The sequence below is a fragment of the Arachis stenosperma genome, chromosome 7, assembly GCF_014773155.1.
Source record: "Arachis stenosperma cultivar V10309 chromosome 7, arast.V10309.gnm1.PFL2, whole genome shotgun sequence".
In the NCBI taxonomy this organism is placed as follows: domain Eukaryota; kingdom Viridiplantae; phylum Streptophyta; class Magnoliopsida; order Fabales; family Fabaceae; genus Arachis; species Arachis stenosperma.
Window position 1 is genome coordinate 79,723,341 of NC_080383.1, and position 18,641 is coordinate 79,741,981.

The window sequence follows — 18,641 nt, forward strand, 5'->3', positions numbered from 1 at the left end:
TTGCTGAAGGATATTTAGCTGAGGAATGCTTGACATTTTGCTCAAGGTATTTAAGTCCTGATGTGGATACAAGGCTGAGTAGGAGGACACAAAATTATGATAATTGTAGTGAAGCTGACGTATGTCATGATAGCTATTTTGCATGCTTGGGGCGACCAATTGGTGGAAAGAGGAAAGGGCAACCTTTTTCTCTAGATACCAACTCAAAAATACAAGCTCATCGGTACATCTTATTCAATTGTGATAAAGTTAAAGACTACATTAGGTATTTTTCTTATATATTTTCCAGTTACGAATTCTCTATTAGCAAATTTAACTTACTCGCTCTTTGCTTACTTTAGAGAGTATGAGGAACATGTCAACAATCAAACTAAAGGTAGAAAATGGAAGAAGGCAAAAACTCTAAGCCATGATTTTAGTGAATGGTTCAAAGAGCGTGCTTCTCATGAAGGTGTTCCGAAACAACTTAAAGATTTGTCTAGAAGCCCAAACACAGTTGCAAAATGATTTTCTAGTTATGTAATCAATGGCTACAAATTTCAAACTAGAGAACATGATGCAAGCCACACAACTCAAAACAGTGGTGTGACTTTGGTGTGCGAAACACCAAGCTTTGCTAGTGCCAAGGACAACAACCCAATGACCAAAGCTGTAACATATTTTGGTGCAATAAAAGACATAATTGAGTTAGACTATTATGCATGTTTCAAATTTGTTCTTTTCAATTGTGATTGGTTTGAAGTTGAGGAAGAGAATTTTGGTCTAACTTCAGTTCACTTTAATAAAAGATGTTCTCGGGATGATCCTTTTGTATTAGCTTCATAAGTCCACCAATGTTTTTATATTCAAGACCCTTTTAACAAAGACAAGCATTATGTCATGGACACAGTACCAAGGGATTTATTCAATGTGTGTGATGGGTATGATGTTGAAGCCGAAGAGTCTAATCAGAAGGACCCCTTTGATCAAGCGAATAATTTGTTTGTGCCAAAGGATAATTGTGAAGTTCAATGGACTAGAGAAGACATGCCAAATACAATCATTGAGAAACCTTCACTTGTTCTACAACAAGCTGAATATGATGATGATTCTGATCTTTAAAGAGATTTCTCTTCTCAACATAGAATAATTTTTTTTACTTTTATTTTTGGTGTAATTGTTTATAAACAGGTGCATTTCTTATAGATTCTTGGTTCTTTTAATATGTGATTTGGTTTTTTAATATTATGTTAATAGATTTTTTACGATGTATACTAATCTCATTATTTTATTTCCTTTTTCAGAAAATGTTCAAAAACTTCATTGAAAATGAGATTGATTCAAAGTCAAGTGCTGAATTGCGTGCAAAGTTCTTCAAGAATATAGAAGTTAAGCGAGAAAAGATGTCTTCTAGTCAGCAACAACATCAACCACCACCACCACTAAAGAGGATAAAAACCCTTACTAATAGGGAAAGGGAGCAGAAGTTAAGAAAAACTGGTGTCCAACCAAATGATAAGCAGAATTTTGTAGAAAAGCCAAAAATTGCAAAAGAAAAAGGGCAGAATTTGAAGAAAAGTAAAGTACAGATGGAAGCAAGTATGACTCACTCACAAGGATCAACATGTAGACAAGAAAAAGAACTTCCTTCTAAATCTACTGCTGTGGCTCACAAGATTACTAATGAAGTAGATTCTAGAATGACTCAAGATTTGAAGAGAAAAGAGACCACAAATGAAGATGATATTGAAGAGTGTGGCAGCTTGCAAGAAAGGCAAACTAAGAAGGGAAAAACACGTCAATTTGCTTCAATGCCGATTGATACTTTTCTTCAACTTAACAATGAACCTGATGGTGAAGAGCAATTGGATGAGAATGAAGGAGATATTATAGAGGAGCAGGACAAGGATTATATTAATCCAACTGAGGCTGAGAACATAGACAATACTTTGAAAGGTAAACTTTTTGCAGGTTCTCAATTTTTTTTCCTGTTTACTTTTTCTTAGTTTAGTTAGTTTGTTCAGTTTTTGTTAAATTAGTCAGTTTAGTTATGCATGCTTAGTGGATTATAGGTGGTTAGGAAGTTTTATCTGAATTGTAGTGGATTTAGGTTGAACTTTTTGGTTGCTGCTGATGCCTTTTATGAATGGTTTTATGAGCTGCTTTATCCTTGTAAAAGGCTGATTTCATGCCTTATTTTGATTGAGCAATGATGCTGATGGCCTTATTCTGAGCCGGTTTATTAGTGCTGATTCGGTATTAGTGACTTCATATGGGTTGATCCCGGCTGTTTAGTGCTGCTTTATCCTTGTTAATGGCTGATTTTATGCCTTGTTTTGATTGAGCAATGATGATGATGATGGCCTTATTCTGAGCTATTTTGTAAGTGCTGAATTAGTTTTAGTGAGTTCATTTGGGTGATCCCAGCTGTTTAGCGCTGCTTTATCCTTGTTAATGGCAGATTTCATGCCCTGTTTTTATTGAGCAATGATGATGATGATGGCCTTATTCTGAGCTATTTTATTAGTACTAATTTGGTTTTAGTGAGTTCATATGGGTTGATTTTACTGTTTAGTGCTGCTTTATCCTTGTTAATGGCTGATTTCATGGCTTGTTTTGATTGAGCAATGATGATGATGATGGCCTTATTCTGAGCTATTTTATAAGTGCTGAATTGGTTTTAGTGAGTTCATATGGGTTGATCCCAGCTGTTTAGCGCTGCTTTATCCTTGTTAATGGCAGATTTCATGCCTTGTTTTTATTGAGCAATGATGATGATGATGGCCTTATTCTGAGCTATTTTATTAGTGCTGATTTGGTTTTAGTGAGTTCATATGGGTTGATTTTACTGTTTAGTGCTGCTTTATCCTTGTTAATGGCTGATTTCATGGCTTGTTTTGATCGAGCAATGATGATGATGATGGCCTTATTCTGAGCTATTTTATAAGTGCTGAATTGGTCTTAGTGAGTTCATATGGGTTGATCCCAGCTGTTTAGCGCTGCTTTATCCTTGTTAATGGCAGATTTCATGCCTTGTTTTTATTGAGCAATGATGATGATGATGGCCTTATTCTGAGCTATTTTATTAGTGCTGATTTGGTTTTAGTGAGTTCATATGGGTTGATTTTACTGTTTAGTGCTGCTTTATCCTTGTTAATGGCTGATTTCATGCCTTGTTTTGATTGAGCAATGATGATGATGATGGCCTTATTTTGAGCTATTTTATAAGTGCTGAATTGGTTTTAGTGAGTTCATATGGGTTGATTTTACTGTTTAGTGCTGCTTTATCCTTGTTAATGGCTGATTTCATGCCTTGTTTTGATTGAGCAATCATGATGATGATGGCCTTATTCTGAGCTATTTCATAAGTGCTGAATTGGTTTTAGTGAGTTCATATGGGTTGATTTTACTGTTTAGTGCTGCTTTATCCTTATTAATGGCAGATTTCATGCCTTGTTTTTATTGAGCAATGATGATGATGATGGCCTTATTCTGAGCTATTTTATTAGTGCTAATTTGGTTTTAGTGAGTTCATATGGGTTGATCCCAGCTGTTTAGCGCTGCTTTATCCTTGTTAATGGCTGATTTCATGCCTTGTTTTGATTGAGCAATGATGATGATGATGACCTTATTCTGAGCTATTTTATAAGTGCTGAATTGGTTTTTGTGAGTTCATATGGGTTGATCCCAGCTGTTTAGCACTGCTTTATCCTTGTTAATGGCAGATTTCATGCCTTGTTTTTATTGAGCAATGATGATGATGATGGCCTTATTCTGAGCTATTTTATTAGTGCTGATTTGGTTTTAGTGAGTTCATATGGGTTGATTTTACTGTTTAGTGCTGCTTTATCCTTGTTAATGGCTGATTTCATGCCTTGTTTTGATTGAGCAATCATGATGATGATGGCCTTATTCTGAGCTATTTCATAAGTGCTGAATTGGTTTTAGTGAGTTCATATGGGTTGATTTTACTGTTTAGTGCTGCTTTATCCTTGTTAATGGCTGATTTCATGCCTTGTTTTGATTGAGCAATGATGATGATGATGGCCTTATTCTGAGCTATTTTATAAGTGCTGAATTGGTTTTAGTGAGTTCATATGGGTTGATTTTACTATTTAGTGCTGCTTTATCCTTGTTAATGGCAGATTTCATGCCTTGTTTTTATTGAGCAATGATGATGATGATGGCCTTATTCTGAGCTATTTTATTAGTGCTAATTTGGTTTTAGTGAGTTCATATGGGTTGATCCCAGCTGTTTAGCGCTGCTTTATCCTTGTTAATGGCTGATTTCATGCCTTGTTTTGATTGAGCAATGATGTTGATGATGACCTTATTCTGAGCTATTTTATAAGTGCTGAATTGGTTTTTGTGAGTTCATATGGGTTGATCCCAGCTGTTTAGCACTGCTTTATCCTTGTTAATGGCAGATTTCATGCCTTGTTTTTATTGAGCAATGATGATGATGATGGCCTTATTCTGAGCTATTTTATTAGTGCTGATTTGGTTTTAGTGAGTTCATATGGGTTGATTTTACTGTTTAGTGCTGCTTTATCCTTGTTAATGGCTGATTTCAAGCCTTGTTTTAATTGAGCAATGATGATGATGATGGCCTTATTCTGAGCTATTTTATAAGTGCTGAATTGGTTTAAGTGAGTTCATATGGGTTGATCCCAGCTGTTTAGCGCTGCTTTATCCTTGTTAATGGCAGATTTCATGCCTTGTTTTTATTGAGCAATAATGATGACGATGGCCTTATTCTGAGCTATTTTATTAGTGCTGATTTGGTTTTAGTGAGTTCATATGGGTTGATTTTACTGTTTAGTGCTGCTTTATCCTTGTTAATGGCTGATTTCATGGCATGTTTTGATTGAGCAATGATGATGATGATGGCCTTATTTTGAGCTAATTTATAAGTGCTGAGTTGGTTTTAGTGAGTTCATATGGGTTGATCCCAGCTGTTTAGCGCTGCTTTATCCTTGTTAATGGCAGATTTCATGCCTTGTTTTTATTGAGCAATGATGATGATGATGGCCTTATTCTGAGCTATTTTATTAGTGCTGATTTGGTTTTAGTGAGTTCATATGGGTTGATTTTACTGTTTAGTGCTGCTTTATCCTTGTTAATGGCTGATTTCATGCCTTGTTTTGATTGAGCAATGATGATGATGATGGCCTTATTCTGAGCTATTTTATAAGTGCTGAATTGGTTTTAGTGAGTTCATATGGGTTGATTTTACTGCTTAGTGCTGCTTTATCCTTGTTAATGGCTGATTTCATGGCTTGTTTTGATTGAGCAATGATGATGATGATGGCCTTATTCTGAGCTAATTTATAAGTGCTGAATTGGTTTTAGTGAGTTCATATGGGTTGATCCCAGCTGTTTAGCGCTGCTTTATCCTTGTTAATGGCAGATTTCATGCCTTGTTTTTATTGAGCAATAATGATGATGATGGCCTTATTCTGAGCTATTTTATTAGTGCTGATTTGGTTTTAGTGAGTTCATATGGGTTGATTTTAATGTTTAGTGCTGCTTTATCCTTGTTAATGGCTGATTTCATGCCTTGTTTTGATTAAGCAATGATGATGATGATGGCCTTATTCTGAGCTATTTTATAAGTGCTGAATTGGTTTTAGTGAGTTCATATGGGTTGATCCCAGCTGTTTAGCGCTGCTTTATCCTTGTTAATGGCAGATTTCATGCCTTGTTTTTATTGAGCAATAATGATGATGATGGCCTTATTCTGAGCTATTTTATTAGTGCTGATTTGGTTTTAGTGAGTTCATATGGGTTGATTTTACTGTTTAGTGCTGCTTTATCCTTGTTAATGGCTGATTTCATGGCTTGTTTTGATTGAGCAATGATGATGATGATGGCCTTATTCTGAGCTAATTTATAAGTGCTGAATTGGTTTTAGTGAGTTCATATGGGTTGATCCCAGCTGTTTAGCGCTGCTTTATCCTTGTTAATGGCAGATTTCATGCCTTGTTTTTATTGAGCAATGATGATGATGATTGCCTTATTCTGAGCTATTTTATTAGTGCTGATTTGGTTTAGTGAGTTCATATGGGTTGATTTTACTGTTTAGTGCTGCTTTATCCTTGTTAATGGCTGATTTCATGCCTTGTTTTGATTGAGCAATGATGATGATGATGGCCTTATTCTGAGCTATTTTATAAGTGCTGATTTGGTTTTAGTGAGTTCATATGGGTTGATTTTACTGTTTAGTGCTGCTTTATCCTTGTTAATGGCTGATTTCATGCGTTGTTTTGATTGAGCAATGATGATGATGATGGCCTTATTCTGAGCTATTTTATAAGTGCTGAATTGGTTTTAGTGAGTTCATATGGGTTGATTTTACTGTTTAGTGCTGCTTTATCCTTGTTAATGGCTGATTTCATGCGTTGTTTTGATTGAGCAATGATGATGATGATGGCCTTATTCTGAGCTATTTTATAAGTGCTGAATTGGTTTTAGTGAGTTCATATGGATTGATCCCAGCTTTTAGCGCTGCTTTATCCTTGTTAATGGCAGATTTCATGCCTTGTTTTTATTGAGCAATGATGATGATGATGGCCTTATTCTGAGCTATTTTATTAGTGCTAATTTGGTTTTAGTGAGTTCATATAGGTTGATTTTACTGTTTAGTGCTGCTTTATCCTTGTTAATGGCTGATTTCATGCCTTGTTTTGATTGAGCAATGATGATGATGATGGCCTTATTCTGAGCTATTTTATAAGTGCTGAATTGGTTTTAGTGAGTTCATATAGGTTGATTTTACTGTTTGGTGCTGCTTTATCCTTGTTAATGGCAGATTTCATGCCTTGTTTTTATTGAGCAATGATGATGATGATGGCCTTATTCTGAGCTATTTTATAAGTGCTGAATTGGTTTTAGTGAGTTCATATGGGTTGATCCCAGCTGTTTAGCGCTGCTTTATCCTTGTTAATGGCAGATTTCATGCCTTGTTTTTATTGAGCAATGATGATGATGATGGCCTTATTCTGAGCTATTTTATTAGTGCTGATTTGGTTTTAGTGAGTTCATATGGGTTAATTTTACTGTTTAGTGCTGCTTTATCCTTGTTAATGGCTAATTTCATGCCTTGTTTTGATTGAGCAATGATGATGATGATGGCCTTATTCTGAGCTATTTTATAAGTGCTGAATTGGTTTTAATGAGTTCATATGGGTTGATTTTACTGTTTAGTGCTGCTTTATCCTTGTTAATGGCTGATTTCATGCCTAGTTTTGATTGAGCAACGATGATGATGATGGCCTTATTCTGAGCTATTTTATAAGTGCTGAATTGGTTTTAGTGAGTTCATATGGGTTGATTTTACTGTTTAGTGCTGCTTTATCCTTGTTAATGGCTGATTTCATGCCTTGTTTTGATTGAGCAATGATGATGATGATGGCCTTATTCTGAGCTATTTTATAAGTGCTGAATTGGTTTTAGTGAGTTCTTATGGGTTGATTTTACTGTTTAATGCTGCTTTATCCTTGTTAATGGCAGATTTCATGCCTTGTTTTTATTGAGCAATGATGATGATGATGGCCTTATTCTGAGCTATTTTATTAGTGCTAATTTGGTTTTAGTGAGTTCATATGGGTTGATCCCTGCTGTTTAGCACTGCTTTATCCTTGTTAATGGCAGATTTCATGCCTTGTTTTTATTGAGCAATGATGATGATGATTGCCTTATTCTGAGCTATTTTATTAGTGCTGATTTGGTTTTAGTGAGTTCATATGGGTTGATTTTACTGTTTAGTGCTGCTTTATCCTTGTTAATGGCTGATTTCATGCCTTGTTTTGATTGAGCAATGATGATGATGATGGCCTTATTCTGAGCTAATTTATAAGTGCTGAATTGGTTTTAGTGAGTTCATATGGGTTGATCCCAGCTGTTTAGCGCTGCTTTATCCTTGTTAATGGCAGATTTCATGCCTTGTTTTTATTGAGCAATGATGATGATGATGGCCTTATTCTGAGCTATTTTATTAGTGCTGATTTGGTTTTAGTGAGTTCATATGGGTTGATTTTACTGTTTAGTGCTGCTTTATCCTTGTTAATGGCTGATTTCATGCCTTGTTTTGATTGAGCAATGATGATGATGATGGCCTTATTCTGAGCTATTTTATAAGTGCTGAATTGGTTTTAATGAGTTCATATGGGTTGATTTTACTGTTTAGTGCTGCTTTATCCTTGTTAATGGCTGATTTCATGCCTTGTTTTGATTGAGCAATGATGATGATGATGGCCTTATTCTGAGCTATTTTATAAGTGCTGAATTGGTTTTAGTGAGTTCATATGGGTTGATTTTACTGTTTAGTGCTGCTTTATCCTTGTTAATGGCTGATTTCATGCCTTGTTTTGATTGAGCAATGATGATGATGATGGCCTTATTCTGAGCTATTTTATAAGTGCTGAATTGGTTTTAGTGAGTTCATATAGGTTGATTTTACTGTTTGGTGCTGCTTTATCCTTGTTAATGGCAGATTTCATGCCTTGTTTTTATTGAGCAATGATGATGATGATGGCCTTATTTTGAGCTATTTTATAAGTGCTGAATTGGTTTTAGTGAGTTCATATGGGTTGATCCCAGCTGTTTAGCGCTGCTTTATCCTTGTTAATGGCAGATTTCTTGCCTTGTTTTTATTGAGCAATGATGATGATGATGGCCTTATTCTGAGCTATTTTATTAGTGCTGAATTGGTTTTAGTGAGTTCATATGGGTTAATTTTACTGTTTAGTGCTGCTTTATCCTTGTTAATGGCTGATTTCATGCCTTGTTTTGATTGAGCAATGATGATGATGATGGCCTTATTCTGAGCTATTTTATAAGTGCTGAATTGGTTTTAGTGAGTTCATATGGGTTGATTTTACTGTTTAGTGCTGCTTTATCCTTGTTAATGGCTGATTTCATGCCTTGTTTGATTGAGCAATGATGATGATGATGGCCTTATTCTGAGCTATTTTATAAGTGCTGAATTGGTTTTAGTGAGTTCATATGGGTTGATTTTACTGTTTAGTGCTGCTTTATCCTTGTTAATGGCTGATTTCATGCCTTGTTTTGATTGAGCAATGATGATGATGATGGCCTTATTCTGAGCTATTTTATAAGTGCTGAATTGGTTTTAGTGAGTTCTTATGGGTTGATTTTACTGTTTAATGCTGCTTTATCCTTGTTAATGGCAGATTTCATGCCTTGTTTTTATTGAGCAATGATGATGATGATGGCCTTATTCTGAGCTATTTTATTAGTGCTAATTTGGTTTTAGTGAGTTCATATGGGTTGATTTACTGTTTAGTGCTGCTTTATCCTTGTTAATGGCTGATTTCAGGCCTTGTTTTGATTGAGCAATGATGATGATGATGGCCTTATTCTGAGCTAATTTATAAGTGCTGAATTGGTTTTAGTGAGTTCATATGGGTTGATCCCAGCTGTTTAGCGCTGCTTTATCCTTGTTAATGGCAGATTTCATGCCTTGTTTTTATTGAGCAATGATGATGATGATGGCCTTATTCTGAGCTATTTTATTAGTGCTGATTTGGTTTTAGTGAGTTCATATGGGTTGATTTTACTGTTTAGTGCTGCTTTATCCCTGTTAATGGCTGATTTCATGCCTTGTTTTGATTGAGCAATGATGATGATGATGGCCTTATTCTGAGCTAATTTATAAGTGCTGAATTGGTTTTAGTGAGTTCATATGGGTTGATTTTACTGTTTGGTGCTGCTTTATCCTTGTTAATGGCAGATTTCATGCCTTGTTTTTATTGAGCAATGATGATGATGATGGCCTTATTCTGAGCTATTTTATAAGTGCTGAATTGGTTTTAGTGAGTTCATATGGGTTGATCCCAGCTGTTTAGCGCTGCTTTATCCTTGTTAATGGCAGATTTCATGCCTTGTTTTTATTGAGCAATGATGATGATGATGGCCTTATTCTGAGCTATTTTATTAGTGCTGAATTGGTTTTAGTGAGTTCATATGGGTTAATTTTACTGTTTAGTGCTGCTTTATCCTTGTTAATGGCTGATTTCATGCCTTGTTTTGATTGAGCAATGATGATGATGATGATGGCCTTATTCTGAGCTATTTTATAAGTGCTGAATTGGTTTTAGTGAGTTCATATGGGTTGATTTTACTGTTTAGTGCTGCTTTATCCTTGTTAATGGCTGATTTCATGCCTTGTTTTGATTGAGCAATGATGATGATGATGGCCTTATTCTGAGCTATTTTATAAGTGCTGAATTGGTTTTAGTGAGTTCATATGGGTTGATTTTACTATTTAGTGCTGCCTTATCCTTGTTAATGGCTGATTTCATGCCTTGTTTTGATTGAGCAATGATGATGATGATGATGGCCTTATTCTGAGCTATTTTATAAGTGCTGAATTGGTTTTAGTGAGTTCTTATGGGTTGATTTTACTGTTTAATGCTGCTTTATCCTTGTTAATGGCAGATTTCATGCCTTGTTTTTATTGAGCAATGATGATGATGATGGCCTTATTCTGAGCTATTTTATTAGTGCTAATTTGGTTTTAGTGAGTTCATATGGGTTTATTTTACTGTTTAGTGCTGCTTTATCCTTGTTAATGGCTTATTTCAGGCCTTGTTTTGATTGAGCAATGATGATGATGATGGCCTTATTCTGAGCTAATTTATAAGTGCTGAATTGGTTTTAGTGAGTTCATATGGGTTGATCCCAGCTGTTTAGCGCTGCTTTATCCTTGTTAATGGCAGATTTCATGCCTTGTTCTTATTGAGCAATGATGATGATGATGGCCTTATTCTGAGCTATTTTATTAGTGCTGATTTGGTTTTAGTGAGTTCATATGGGTTGATTTTACTGTTTAGTGCTGGTTTATCCCTGTTAATGGCTGATTTCATGCCTTGTTTTGATTGAGCAATGATGATGATGATGGCCTTATTCTGAGCTAATTTATAAGTGCTGAATTGGTTTTAGTGAGTTCATATGGGTTGATTTTACTGTTTAGTGCTGCTTTATCCTTGTGAATGGCAGATTTCATGCCTTGTTTTGATTGAGCAATGATGATGATGATGGCCTTATTCTGAGCTATTTTATTAGTGCTGAATTGGTTTTAGTGAGTTCATATGGGTTGATCCCAGCTGTTTAGCGCTGCTTTATCCTTGTTAATGGCAGATTTCATGCCTTGTTTTTATTGAGAAATGATGATGATGATGGCCTTATTCTGAGCTATTTTATTAGTGCTAATTTGGTTTTAGTGAGTTCATATGGGTTGATTTTACTGTTTAGTGCTGCTTTATCCTTGTTAATGGCTGATTTCATGCCTTGTTTTGATTGAGCAATGATGATGATGGCCTTATTCTGAGCTATTTTATAAGTGCTGAATTGGTTTTAGTGAGTTCATATGAGTTGATTTCACTGTTTAGTGCTGCTTTATCCTTGTTAATGGCTGATTTCATGCCTTGTTTTGATTGAGCAATGATGATGATGATGGCCTTATTCTGAGCTATTTTATAAGTGCTGAATTTGTTTTAGTGAGTTCATATGGGTTGATTTTACTGTTTAGTGTTGCTTTATCCTTGTTAATGGCAGATTTCATGCCTTGTTTTTATTGAGCAATGATGATGATGATGGCCTTATTCTGAGCTATTTTATTAGTGCTAATTTGGTTTTAGTGAGTTCATATGGGTTGATTTTACTGTTTAGTGCTGCTTTATCCTTGTTAATGGCTGATTTCATGCCTTGTTTTGAGTGAGCAATGATGATGATGATGGCCTTATTCTGAGCTATTTTATAAGTGCTGAATTGGTTTTAGTGAGTTCATATGGGTTGATCCCTGCTGTTTAGCACTGCTTTATCCTTGTTAATGGCTGATTTCATGCCTTGTTTTTATTGAGCAATGATGATGATGATGGCCTTATTCTGAGCTATTTTATTAGTGCTGATTTGGTTTTAGTGAGTTCATATGGGTTGATTTTACTGTTTAGTGCTGCTTTATCCTTGTTAATGGCTGATTTCATGCCTTGTTTTGATTGAGCAATGATGATGATGATGGCCTTATTCTGAGCTATTTTATAAGTGCTGAATTGGTTTTAGTGAGTTCATATGGGTTGATTTTACTGTTTAGTGCTGTTTTATCCTTGTTAATGGCTGATTTCATGCCTTGTTTTTATTGAGAAATGATGATGCTGATGGCCTTATTCTGAGCTATTTTATAAGTGCTGAATTGGTTTTAGTGAGTTCATATGGGTTGATTTTACTGTTTAGTGCTGCTTTATCCTTGTTAATGGCTGATTTCATGCCTTGTTTTGATTGAGCAATGATGATGATGATGGCCTTATTCTGAGCTATTTTATAAGTGCTGAATTGGTTTGAGTGAGTTCTTATGGGTTGATTTTACTGTTTAATGCTGCTTTATCCTTGTTAATGGCAGATTTCATGCCTTGTTTTTATTGAGCAATGATGATGATGATGGCCTTATTCTGAGCTATTTTATTAGTGCTAATTTGGTTTTAGTGAGTTCATATGGGTTGATTTTACTGTTTAGTGCTGCTTTATCCTTGTTAATGGCTGATTTCAGGCCTTGTTTTGATTGAGCAATGATGATGATGATGGCCTTATTCTGAGCTATTTTATAAGTGCTGAATTGGTTTTAGTGAGTTCATATGGGTTGATCCCTGCTGTTTAGCACTGCTTTATCCTTGTTAATGGCAGATTTCATGCCTTGTTTTTATTGAGCAATGATGATGATGATGGCCTTATTCTGAGCTATTTTATTAGTGCTGATTTGGTTTTAGTGAGTTCATATGGGTTGATTTTACTGTTTAGTGCTGCTTTATCCTTGTTAATGGCTGATTTCATGCCTTGTTTTGATTGAGCAATGATGATGATGATGGCCTTATTCTGAGCTATTTTATAAGTGCTGAATTGGTTTTAGTGAGTTCATATGGGTTGATCCCAGCTGTTTAACGCTGCTTTATCCTTGTTAATGGTAGATTTCATGCCTTGTTTTTATTGAGCAATGATGATGATGATGGACTTATTCTGAGCTATTTTATTAGTGCTAATTTGGTTTTAGTGAGTTCATATGGGTTGATTTTACTGTTTAGTGCTGCTTTATCCTTGTTAATGGCTGATTTCATGCCTTGTTTTGATTGAGCAATGATGATGATGATGGCCTTATTCTGAGCTATTTTATAAGTGCTGAATTGGTTTTAGTGAGTTCATATGGGTTGATTTCACTGTTTAGTGCTGCTTTATCCTTGTTAATGGCTGATTTCATGCCTTGTTTTGAATGAGCAATGATGATGATGATGGCCTTATTCTGAGCTATTTTATAAGTGCTGAATTTGTTTTAGTGAGTTCATATGGGTTGATTTTACTGTTTAGTGCTGCTTTATCCTTGTTAATGGCAGATTTCATGCCTTGTTTTTATTGAGCAATGATGATGATGATGGCCTTATTCTGAGCTATTTTATTAGTGCTAATTTGGTTTTAGTGAGTTCATATGGGTTGATTTTACTGTTTAGTGCTGCTTTATCCGTGATAATGGCTGATTTCATGCCTTGTTTTGATTGAGCAATGATGATGATGATGGCCTTATTCTGAGCTATTTTATTAGTGCTAATTTGGTTTTAGTGAGTTCATATGGGTTGATTTTACTGTTTAGTGCTACTTTATCCTTGTTAATGGCTGATTTCATGCCTTGTTTTGATTGAGCAATGATGATGATGATGGCCTTATTCTGAGCTATTTTATAAGTGCTGAATTGGTTTTAGTGAGTTCATATGGGTTGATCCCTGCTGTTTAGCACTGCTTTATCCTTGTTAATGGCTGATTTCATGCCTTGTTTTGATTGAGCAATGATGATGATGATGGCCTTATTTTGAGCTATTTTATAAGTGCTGAATTGGTTTTAGTGAGTTCATATGGGTTGATTTTACTATTTAGTGCTGCTTTATCCTTGTTAATGGCTGATTTCATGCCTTGTTTTGATTGAGCAATGATGATGATGATGGCCTTATTCTGAGCTATTTTATAAGTGCTGAATTGGTTTTAGTGAGTTCATATGGGTTGATTTTACTGTTTAGTGCTGCTTTATCCTTGTTAATGGCAGATTTCATGCCTTGTTTTTATTGAGCAATGATGATGATGATGGCCTTATTCTGAGTTATTTTATTAGTGCTAATTTGGTTTTAGTGAGTTCATATGGGTTGATTTTACTGTTTAGTGCTGCTTTATCCTTGTTAATGGCTGATTTCATGCCTTGTTTTGATTGAGCAATGATGATGATGATGGCCTTATTCTGAGCTATTTTATAAGTGCTGAATTGGTTTTAGTGAGTTCATATGGGTTGATCCCAGCTGTTTAGCACTGCTTTATCCTTGTTAATGGCAGATTTCATGCCTTGTTTTTATTGAGCAATGATGATGATGATGGCCTTATTCTGAGCTATTTTATTAGTGCTGATTTGGTTTTAGTGAGTTCATATGGGTTGATTTTACTGTTTAGTGCTGCTTTATCCTTGTTAATGGCTGATTTCATGCCTTGTTTTGATTGAGCAATGATGATGATGATGGCCTTATTCTGAGCTATTTTATAAGTGCTGAATTGGTTTTAGTGAGTTCATATGGGTTGATCCCAGCTGTTTAGCGCTGCTTTATCCTTGTTAATGGCAGATTTCATGCCTTGTTTTGATTGAGCAATGATGATGATGATGGCCTTATTCTGAGCTATTTTATAAGTGCTGAATTGGTTTTAGTGAGTTTATATGGGTTGATTTTACTGTTTAGTGCTGCTTTATCCTTGTTAATGGCAGATTTCATGCCTTGTTTTTATTGAGCAATGATGATGATGATGGCCTTATTCTGAGCTATTTTATTAGTGCTAATTTGGTTTCAGTGAGTTCATATGGGTTGATTTTACTGTTTAGTGCTGCTTTATCCTTGTTAATGGCTGATTTCATGCCTTGTTTTGATTGAGCAATGATGATGATAATGGCCTTATTCTGAGCTATTTTATAAGTGCTGAATTGGTTTTAGTGAGTTCATATGGGTTGATCCCAGATGTTTAGCACTGCTTTATCCTTGTTAATGGCAGATTTCATGCCTTGTTTTTATTGAGCAATGATGATGATGATGGCCTTATTCTGAGCTATTTTATTAGTGCTGATTTGGTTTTAGTGAGTTCATATGGGTTGATTTTACTGTTTAGTGCTGCTTTATCCTTGTTAATGGCTGATTTCATGCCTTGTTTTAATTGAGCAATGATGATGATGATGGCCTTATTCTGAGCTATTTTATAAGTGCTGAATTGGTTTTAGTGAGTTCATATGGATTGATCCCAGCTTTTAGCGCTGCTTTATCCTTGTTAATGGCAGATTTCATGCCTTGTTTTTATTGAGCAATGATGATGATGATGGCCTTATTCTGAGCTATTTTATTAGTGCTAATTTGGTTTTAGTGAGTTCATATGGGTTGATTTTACTGTTTAGTGCTGCTTTATCCTTGTTAATGGCTGATTTCATGCCTTGTTTTGATTGAGCAATGATGATGATGATGGCCTTATTCTGAGCTATTTTATAAGTGCTGAATTGGTTTTAGTGAGTTCATATGGGTTGATCCCAGCTGTTTAGTGCTGCTTTATCCTTGTTAATGGCAGATTTCATGCCTTGTTTTTCTTTGAGCAATGATGATGATGATGGCCTTATTCTGAGCTATTTTATTAGTGCTAATTTGGTTTTAGTGAGTTTATATGGGTTGATTTTACTGTTTAGTGCTGCTTTATCCTTGTTAATGGCTGATTTCATGCCTTGTTTTGATTGAGCAATGATGCTGATGGCCTTATTCTGAGCTCTTTGTATAGAGACAACAGTGAAGAAAACACGAGGTCCTACACAATGCTTGAAGATTCATGCATTACAGATGGAAGATAGAGAAGAAATTACTCTAGATAATGAAGGAGAAGCAATTAGTCCTACTGATGAAGCTGTAAATAACTTAAGCAAATTTTTGGGCACAGTGGCAAGGAATTCAGATTTTTGTCCATTAATTTACACAAATTGGAAGGGGATTAAAGATAAAGAAGCCATTTGGGAATATGTTCAAGTGAGAATATTATTATTGTTTCTTTTTTGAAACTTTTTGGAAATGTACACATGTATTTTATTCTTACTAGCAAATAATTTTTGTGTTTTATAGGCTAAGTTCATTATTCCAACTGAAGGAAAGAGGATAGTCCTTGCTCGTATGAATGACAACTGGAGACGGTATAAGACCACAATCAAGCAAAATCATTTTCTGCCATACAAATGTGTTAATGAAATGCTGAAAAATCGTCCTAAAAGCATACCTGAGAGTCATTTTCGCAAGTTGATTGCTTGTTGGAGAACTGAGAAAGTTAAGGTAAGACATGTGCAACTTATTGTAGTCTGTTTATGCAATTATGAGTTATATAAATTTATGAGTGAAATATGATAATTTTTTGATAATACTTGTCTCTTGCTATGTAGAAAATGTCTGCGCAGAATAAGAAAAATAGGGCATAACAGAAATTTAGCCATCGAAAGGGACCAATAAATTTTGCAAGAATACGTGCAAGATTGGTAAAAATTTTTATTCTTTGTGCATTTGTATGTGTATGTGGGGTGCAAGAATACGTGCATTTTTAACTCTATATAAATGCTTGTTGAACTGGACTTATAGGCTGCTTCTAAGGAAAATAATGAACCACCTACTCAAGCAGAAATGTTTGTTGAGACTCGCCAAAGCACAAAGGGAAAATCATTGGATGAAGACACTTTGGATGTTATTGTAAGTATTGGGAGTTAATTTGATTAAAATAGGTTATGGATTTCTTGTGTCTTGGTAATTTGTCCATCATTTGTGGTTATCTTTATGCTTGCAGTTGAGTTAAACAATGCTGATACTATTCTTAATTGCTATTATTTGATTTGATGTTATCAAATGATATATGTTTTGAGTCCAAGTGTGTAGTTACTCTTTTTTTTTATTATTATTTTTTTTCACATTAATATAGGCACATCTGCAAGCTGAGAATAAAAAGTCTAAAGAATCAGCAATTAGAGCTTTTCAATCCATATTTGGCAAAGAGAAGGCAGGGAGAGTGCGATGTCACGGAAGAGTTACCACACCAACTTTGTTGAAGAAAAATGAAGAAATTGCCACCCTTAAGCAGCAACATGCGGTTGAGAAAGCATCATTAGAGGGTAAAGTTGATGTGATGCAAAAAGAAGTAGATGAACTAAAATCGCTTGTTAAGATGATGTTGCAACAAAAAAGTTCAGGAGTGGACCTTGAGATGTTAGCTGCTCAACTAGGAAGCACTTTAGGCAATCCGAACAATGATGCGCATGAGGAGGTATTATTTATTGTTAAAGTTTCTATATTGTTATGATATATATGTTTCTCCTCTCTCTCTCAAACATTTTTAGTAGACATTATTAGTATTAAAGATGTGTAGTTTTATATTTGATTTTTTTTCTTTTTTTACAGGAAAACTATGTTGAAGGGGAAATCGAACTTGGTTAAGGTCAAATTTTTAAGAGCAAGTGTTACAGAGTAAAAGTCATGAACTTGTGGATCGGACTTGATGATAAATCTATTTGCTACTTAGCTATTTTAACTCTTCTTTGTTATATTTTTTGCAACATTAGATGATATAGTTGAGGTTGTCATGATAGTATTGTGGTATCTTGAATGTGATTGTGGATCTTACAACAATCTTTGTAAGTCAAATTTGATGAAAAATGTTCAATTATTTTTCTTTTGTGACTTTATTCAAATAGTTTAGATTATTTATTGACTATAAATAATTAAAAAAATGAAATTAATTTCATTCACGAAAAAACTACTATTGTAAATAAAGAATTATATATTACAAAAAACTGTTGTCAAAAGTTAAAAAGGACAACGGTGTTAAAACCGTTGCCAAAAAATAACAACAACGGTAACGCTTTAAAACCGTTTGTCTTAGATTACTATAAAATGGCAATATTTTAAAACTGTTGCCAAAAAAAACTAATGGTAACGCTTTTAAACCGTTGTCTTAGATGACTATATAATGGCAATGGTTTCAAAACCGTTGCCATAAAACCAATGGTAACGGTTTTAAACCGTTGTCTTAGACAACTATAAATTGGCAACAGTACAAAAACCGTTACCAAAAAACGACACCAACGGTAATGCTTTAAAACCGTTGCTGTTGTGGATAACAAAACTACAACAGTTTAAAACCGTTGCCAATCTAGGTACGATTTTAAACCATTGTATCAAGAAAGAGAACGGTCTAAAACCGTTGCTTTCCGAGTAACGGTTTGAAACCGTTGTTTAAAATTTGTGTTCAAAACCGTTGCCTATACCAGTAACTTTGGCAACGGTTTTTTGGTTATCGTTGCCTTAGGTCAAAAACCGTTGCCTTTGAGCATTGGCAACGGCCGCATATACCACAGGTCAAAAACCATTGCCAAAGCGTTGCCTAAAGTTTAGGGAACGGTTTTTCAGTCTACGGCAACAGTTTTTGACCGTTGCGAAAAGCCTTATTTGTTGTAGTGAATTATCCAAATTTCTCATAGAAGGATCAACAAAAGCCTCAACAAGGCTATAACAATAATAATGGTAGAAGAAACAGGTTTAGCAATGGCAAGCCTTTTCCAT

General features: G+C 34.9%; 1 protein-coding gene across 1 annotated transcript; it reads left to right on the top strand.

The window, feature by feature from the left end:
- The first annotated feature begins 1,286 nt into the window (after nucleotides 1–1,286).
- LOC130939980 (uncharacterized) lies at nucleotides 1,287–17,516 on the top strand. The gene is made up of 6 exons (XM_057868042.1): nucleotides 1,287–1,935; nucleotides 15,832–16,073; nucleotides 16,167–16,370; nucleotides 16,671–16,778; nucleotides 17,005–17,346; nucleotides 17,481–17,516. The coding sequence occupies exons 1-6, from the start codon at nucleotides 1,287–1,289 to the stop codon at nucleotides 17,514–17,516; spliced, it is 1,581 nt and encodes a 526-aa protein (XP_057724025.1).
- Nucleotides 17,517–18,641: the final 1,125 nt, after the last annotated feature.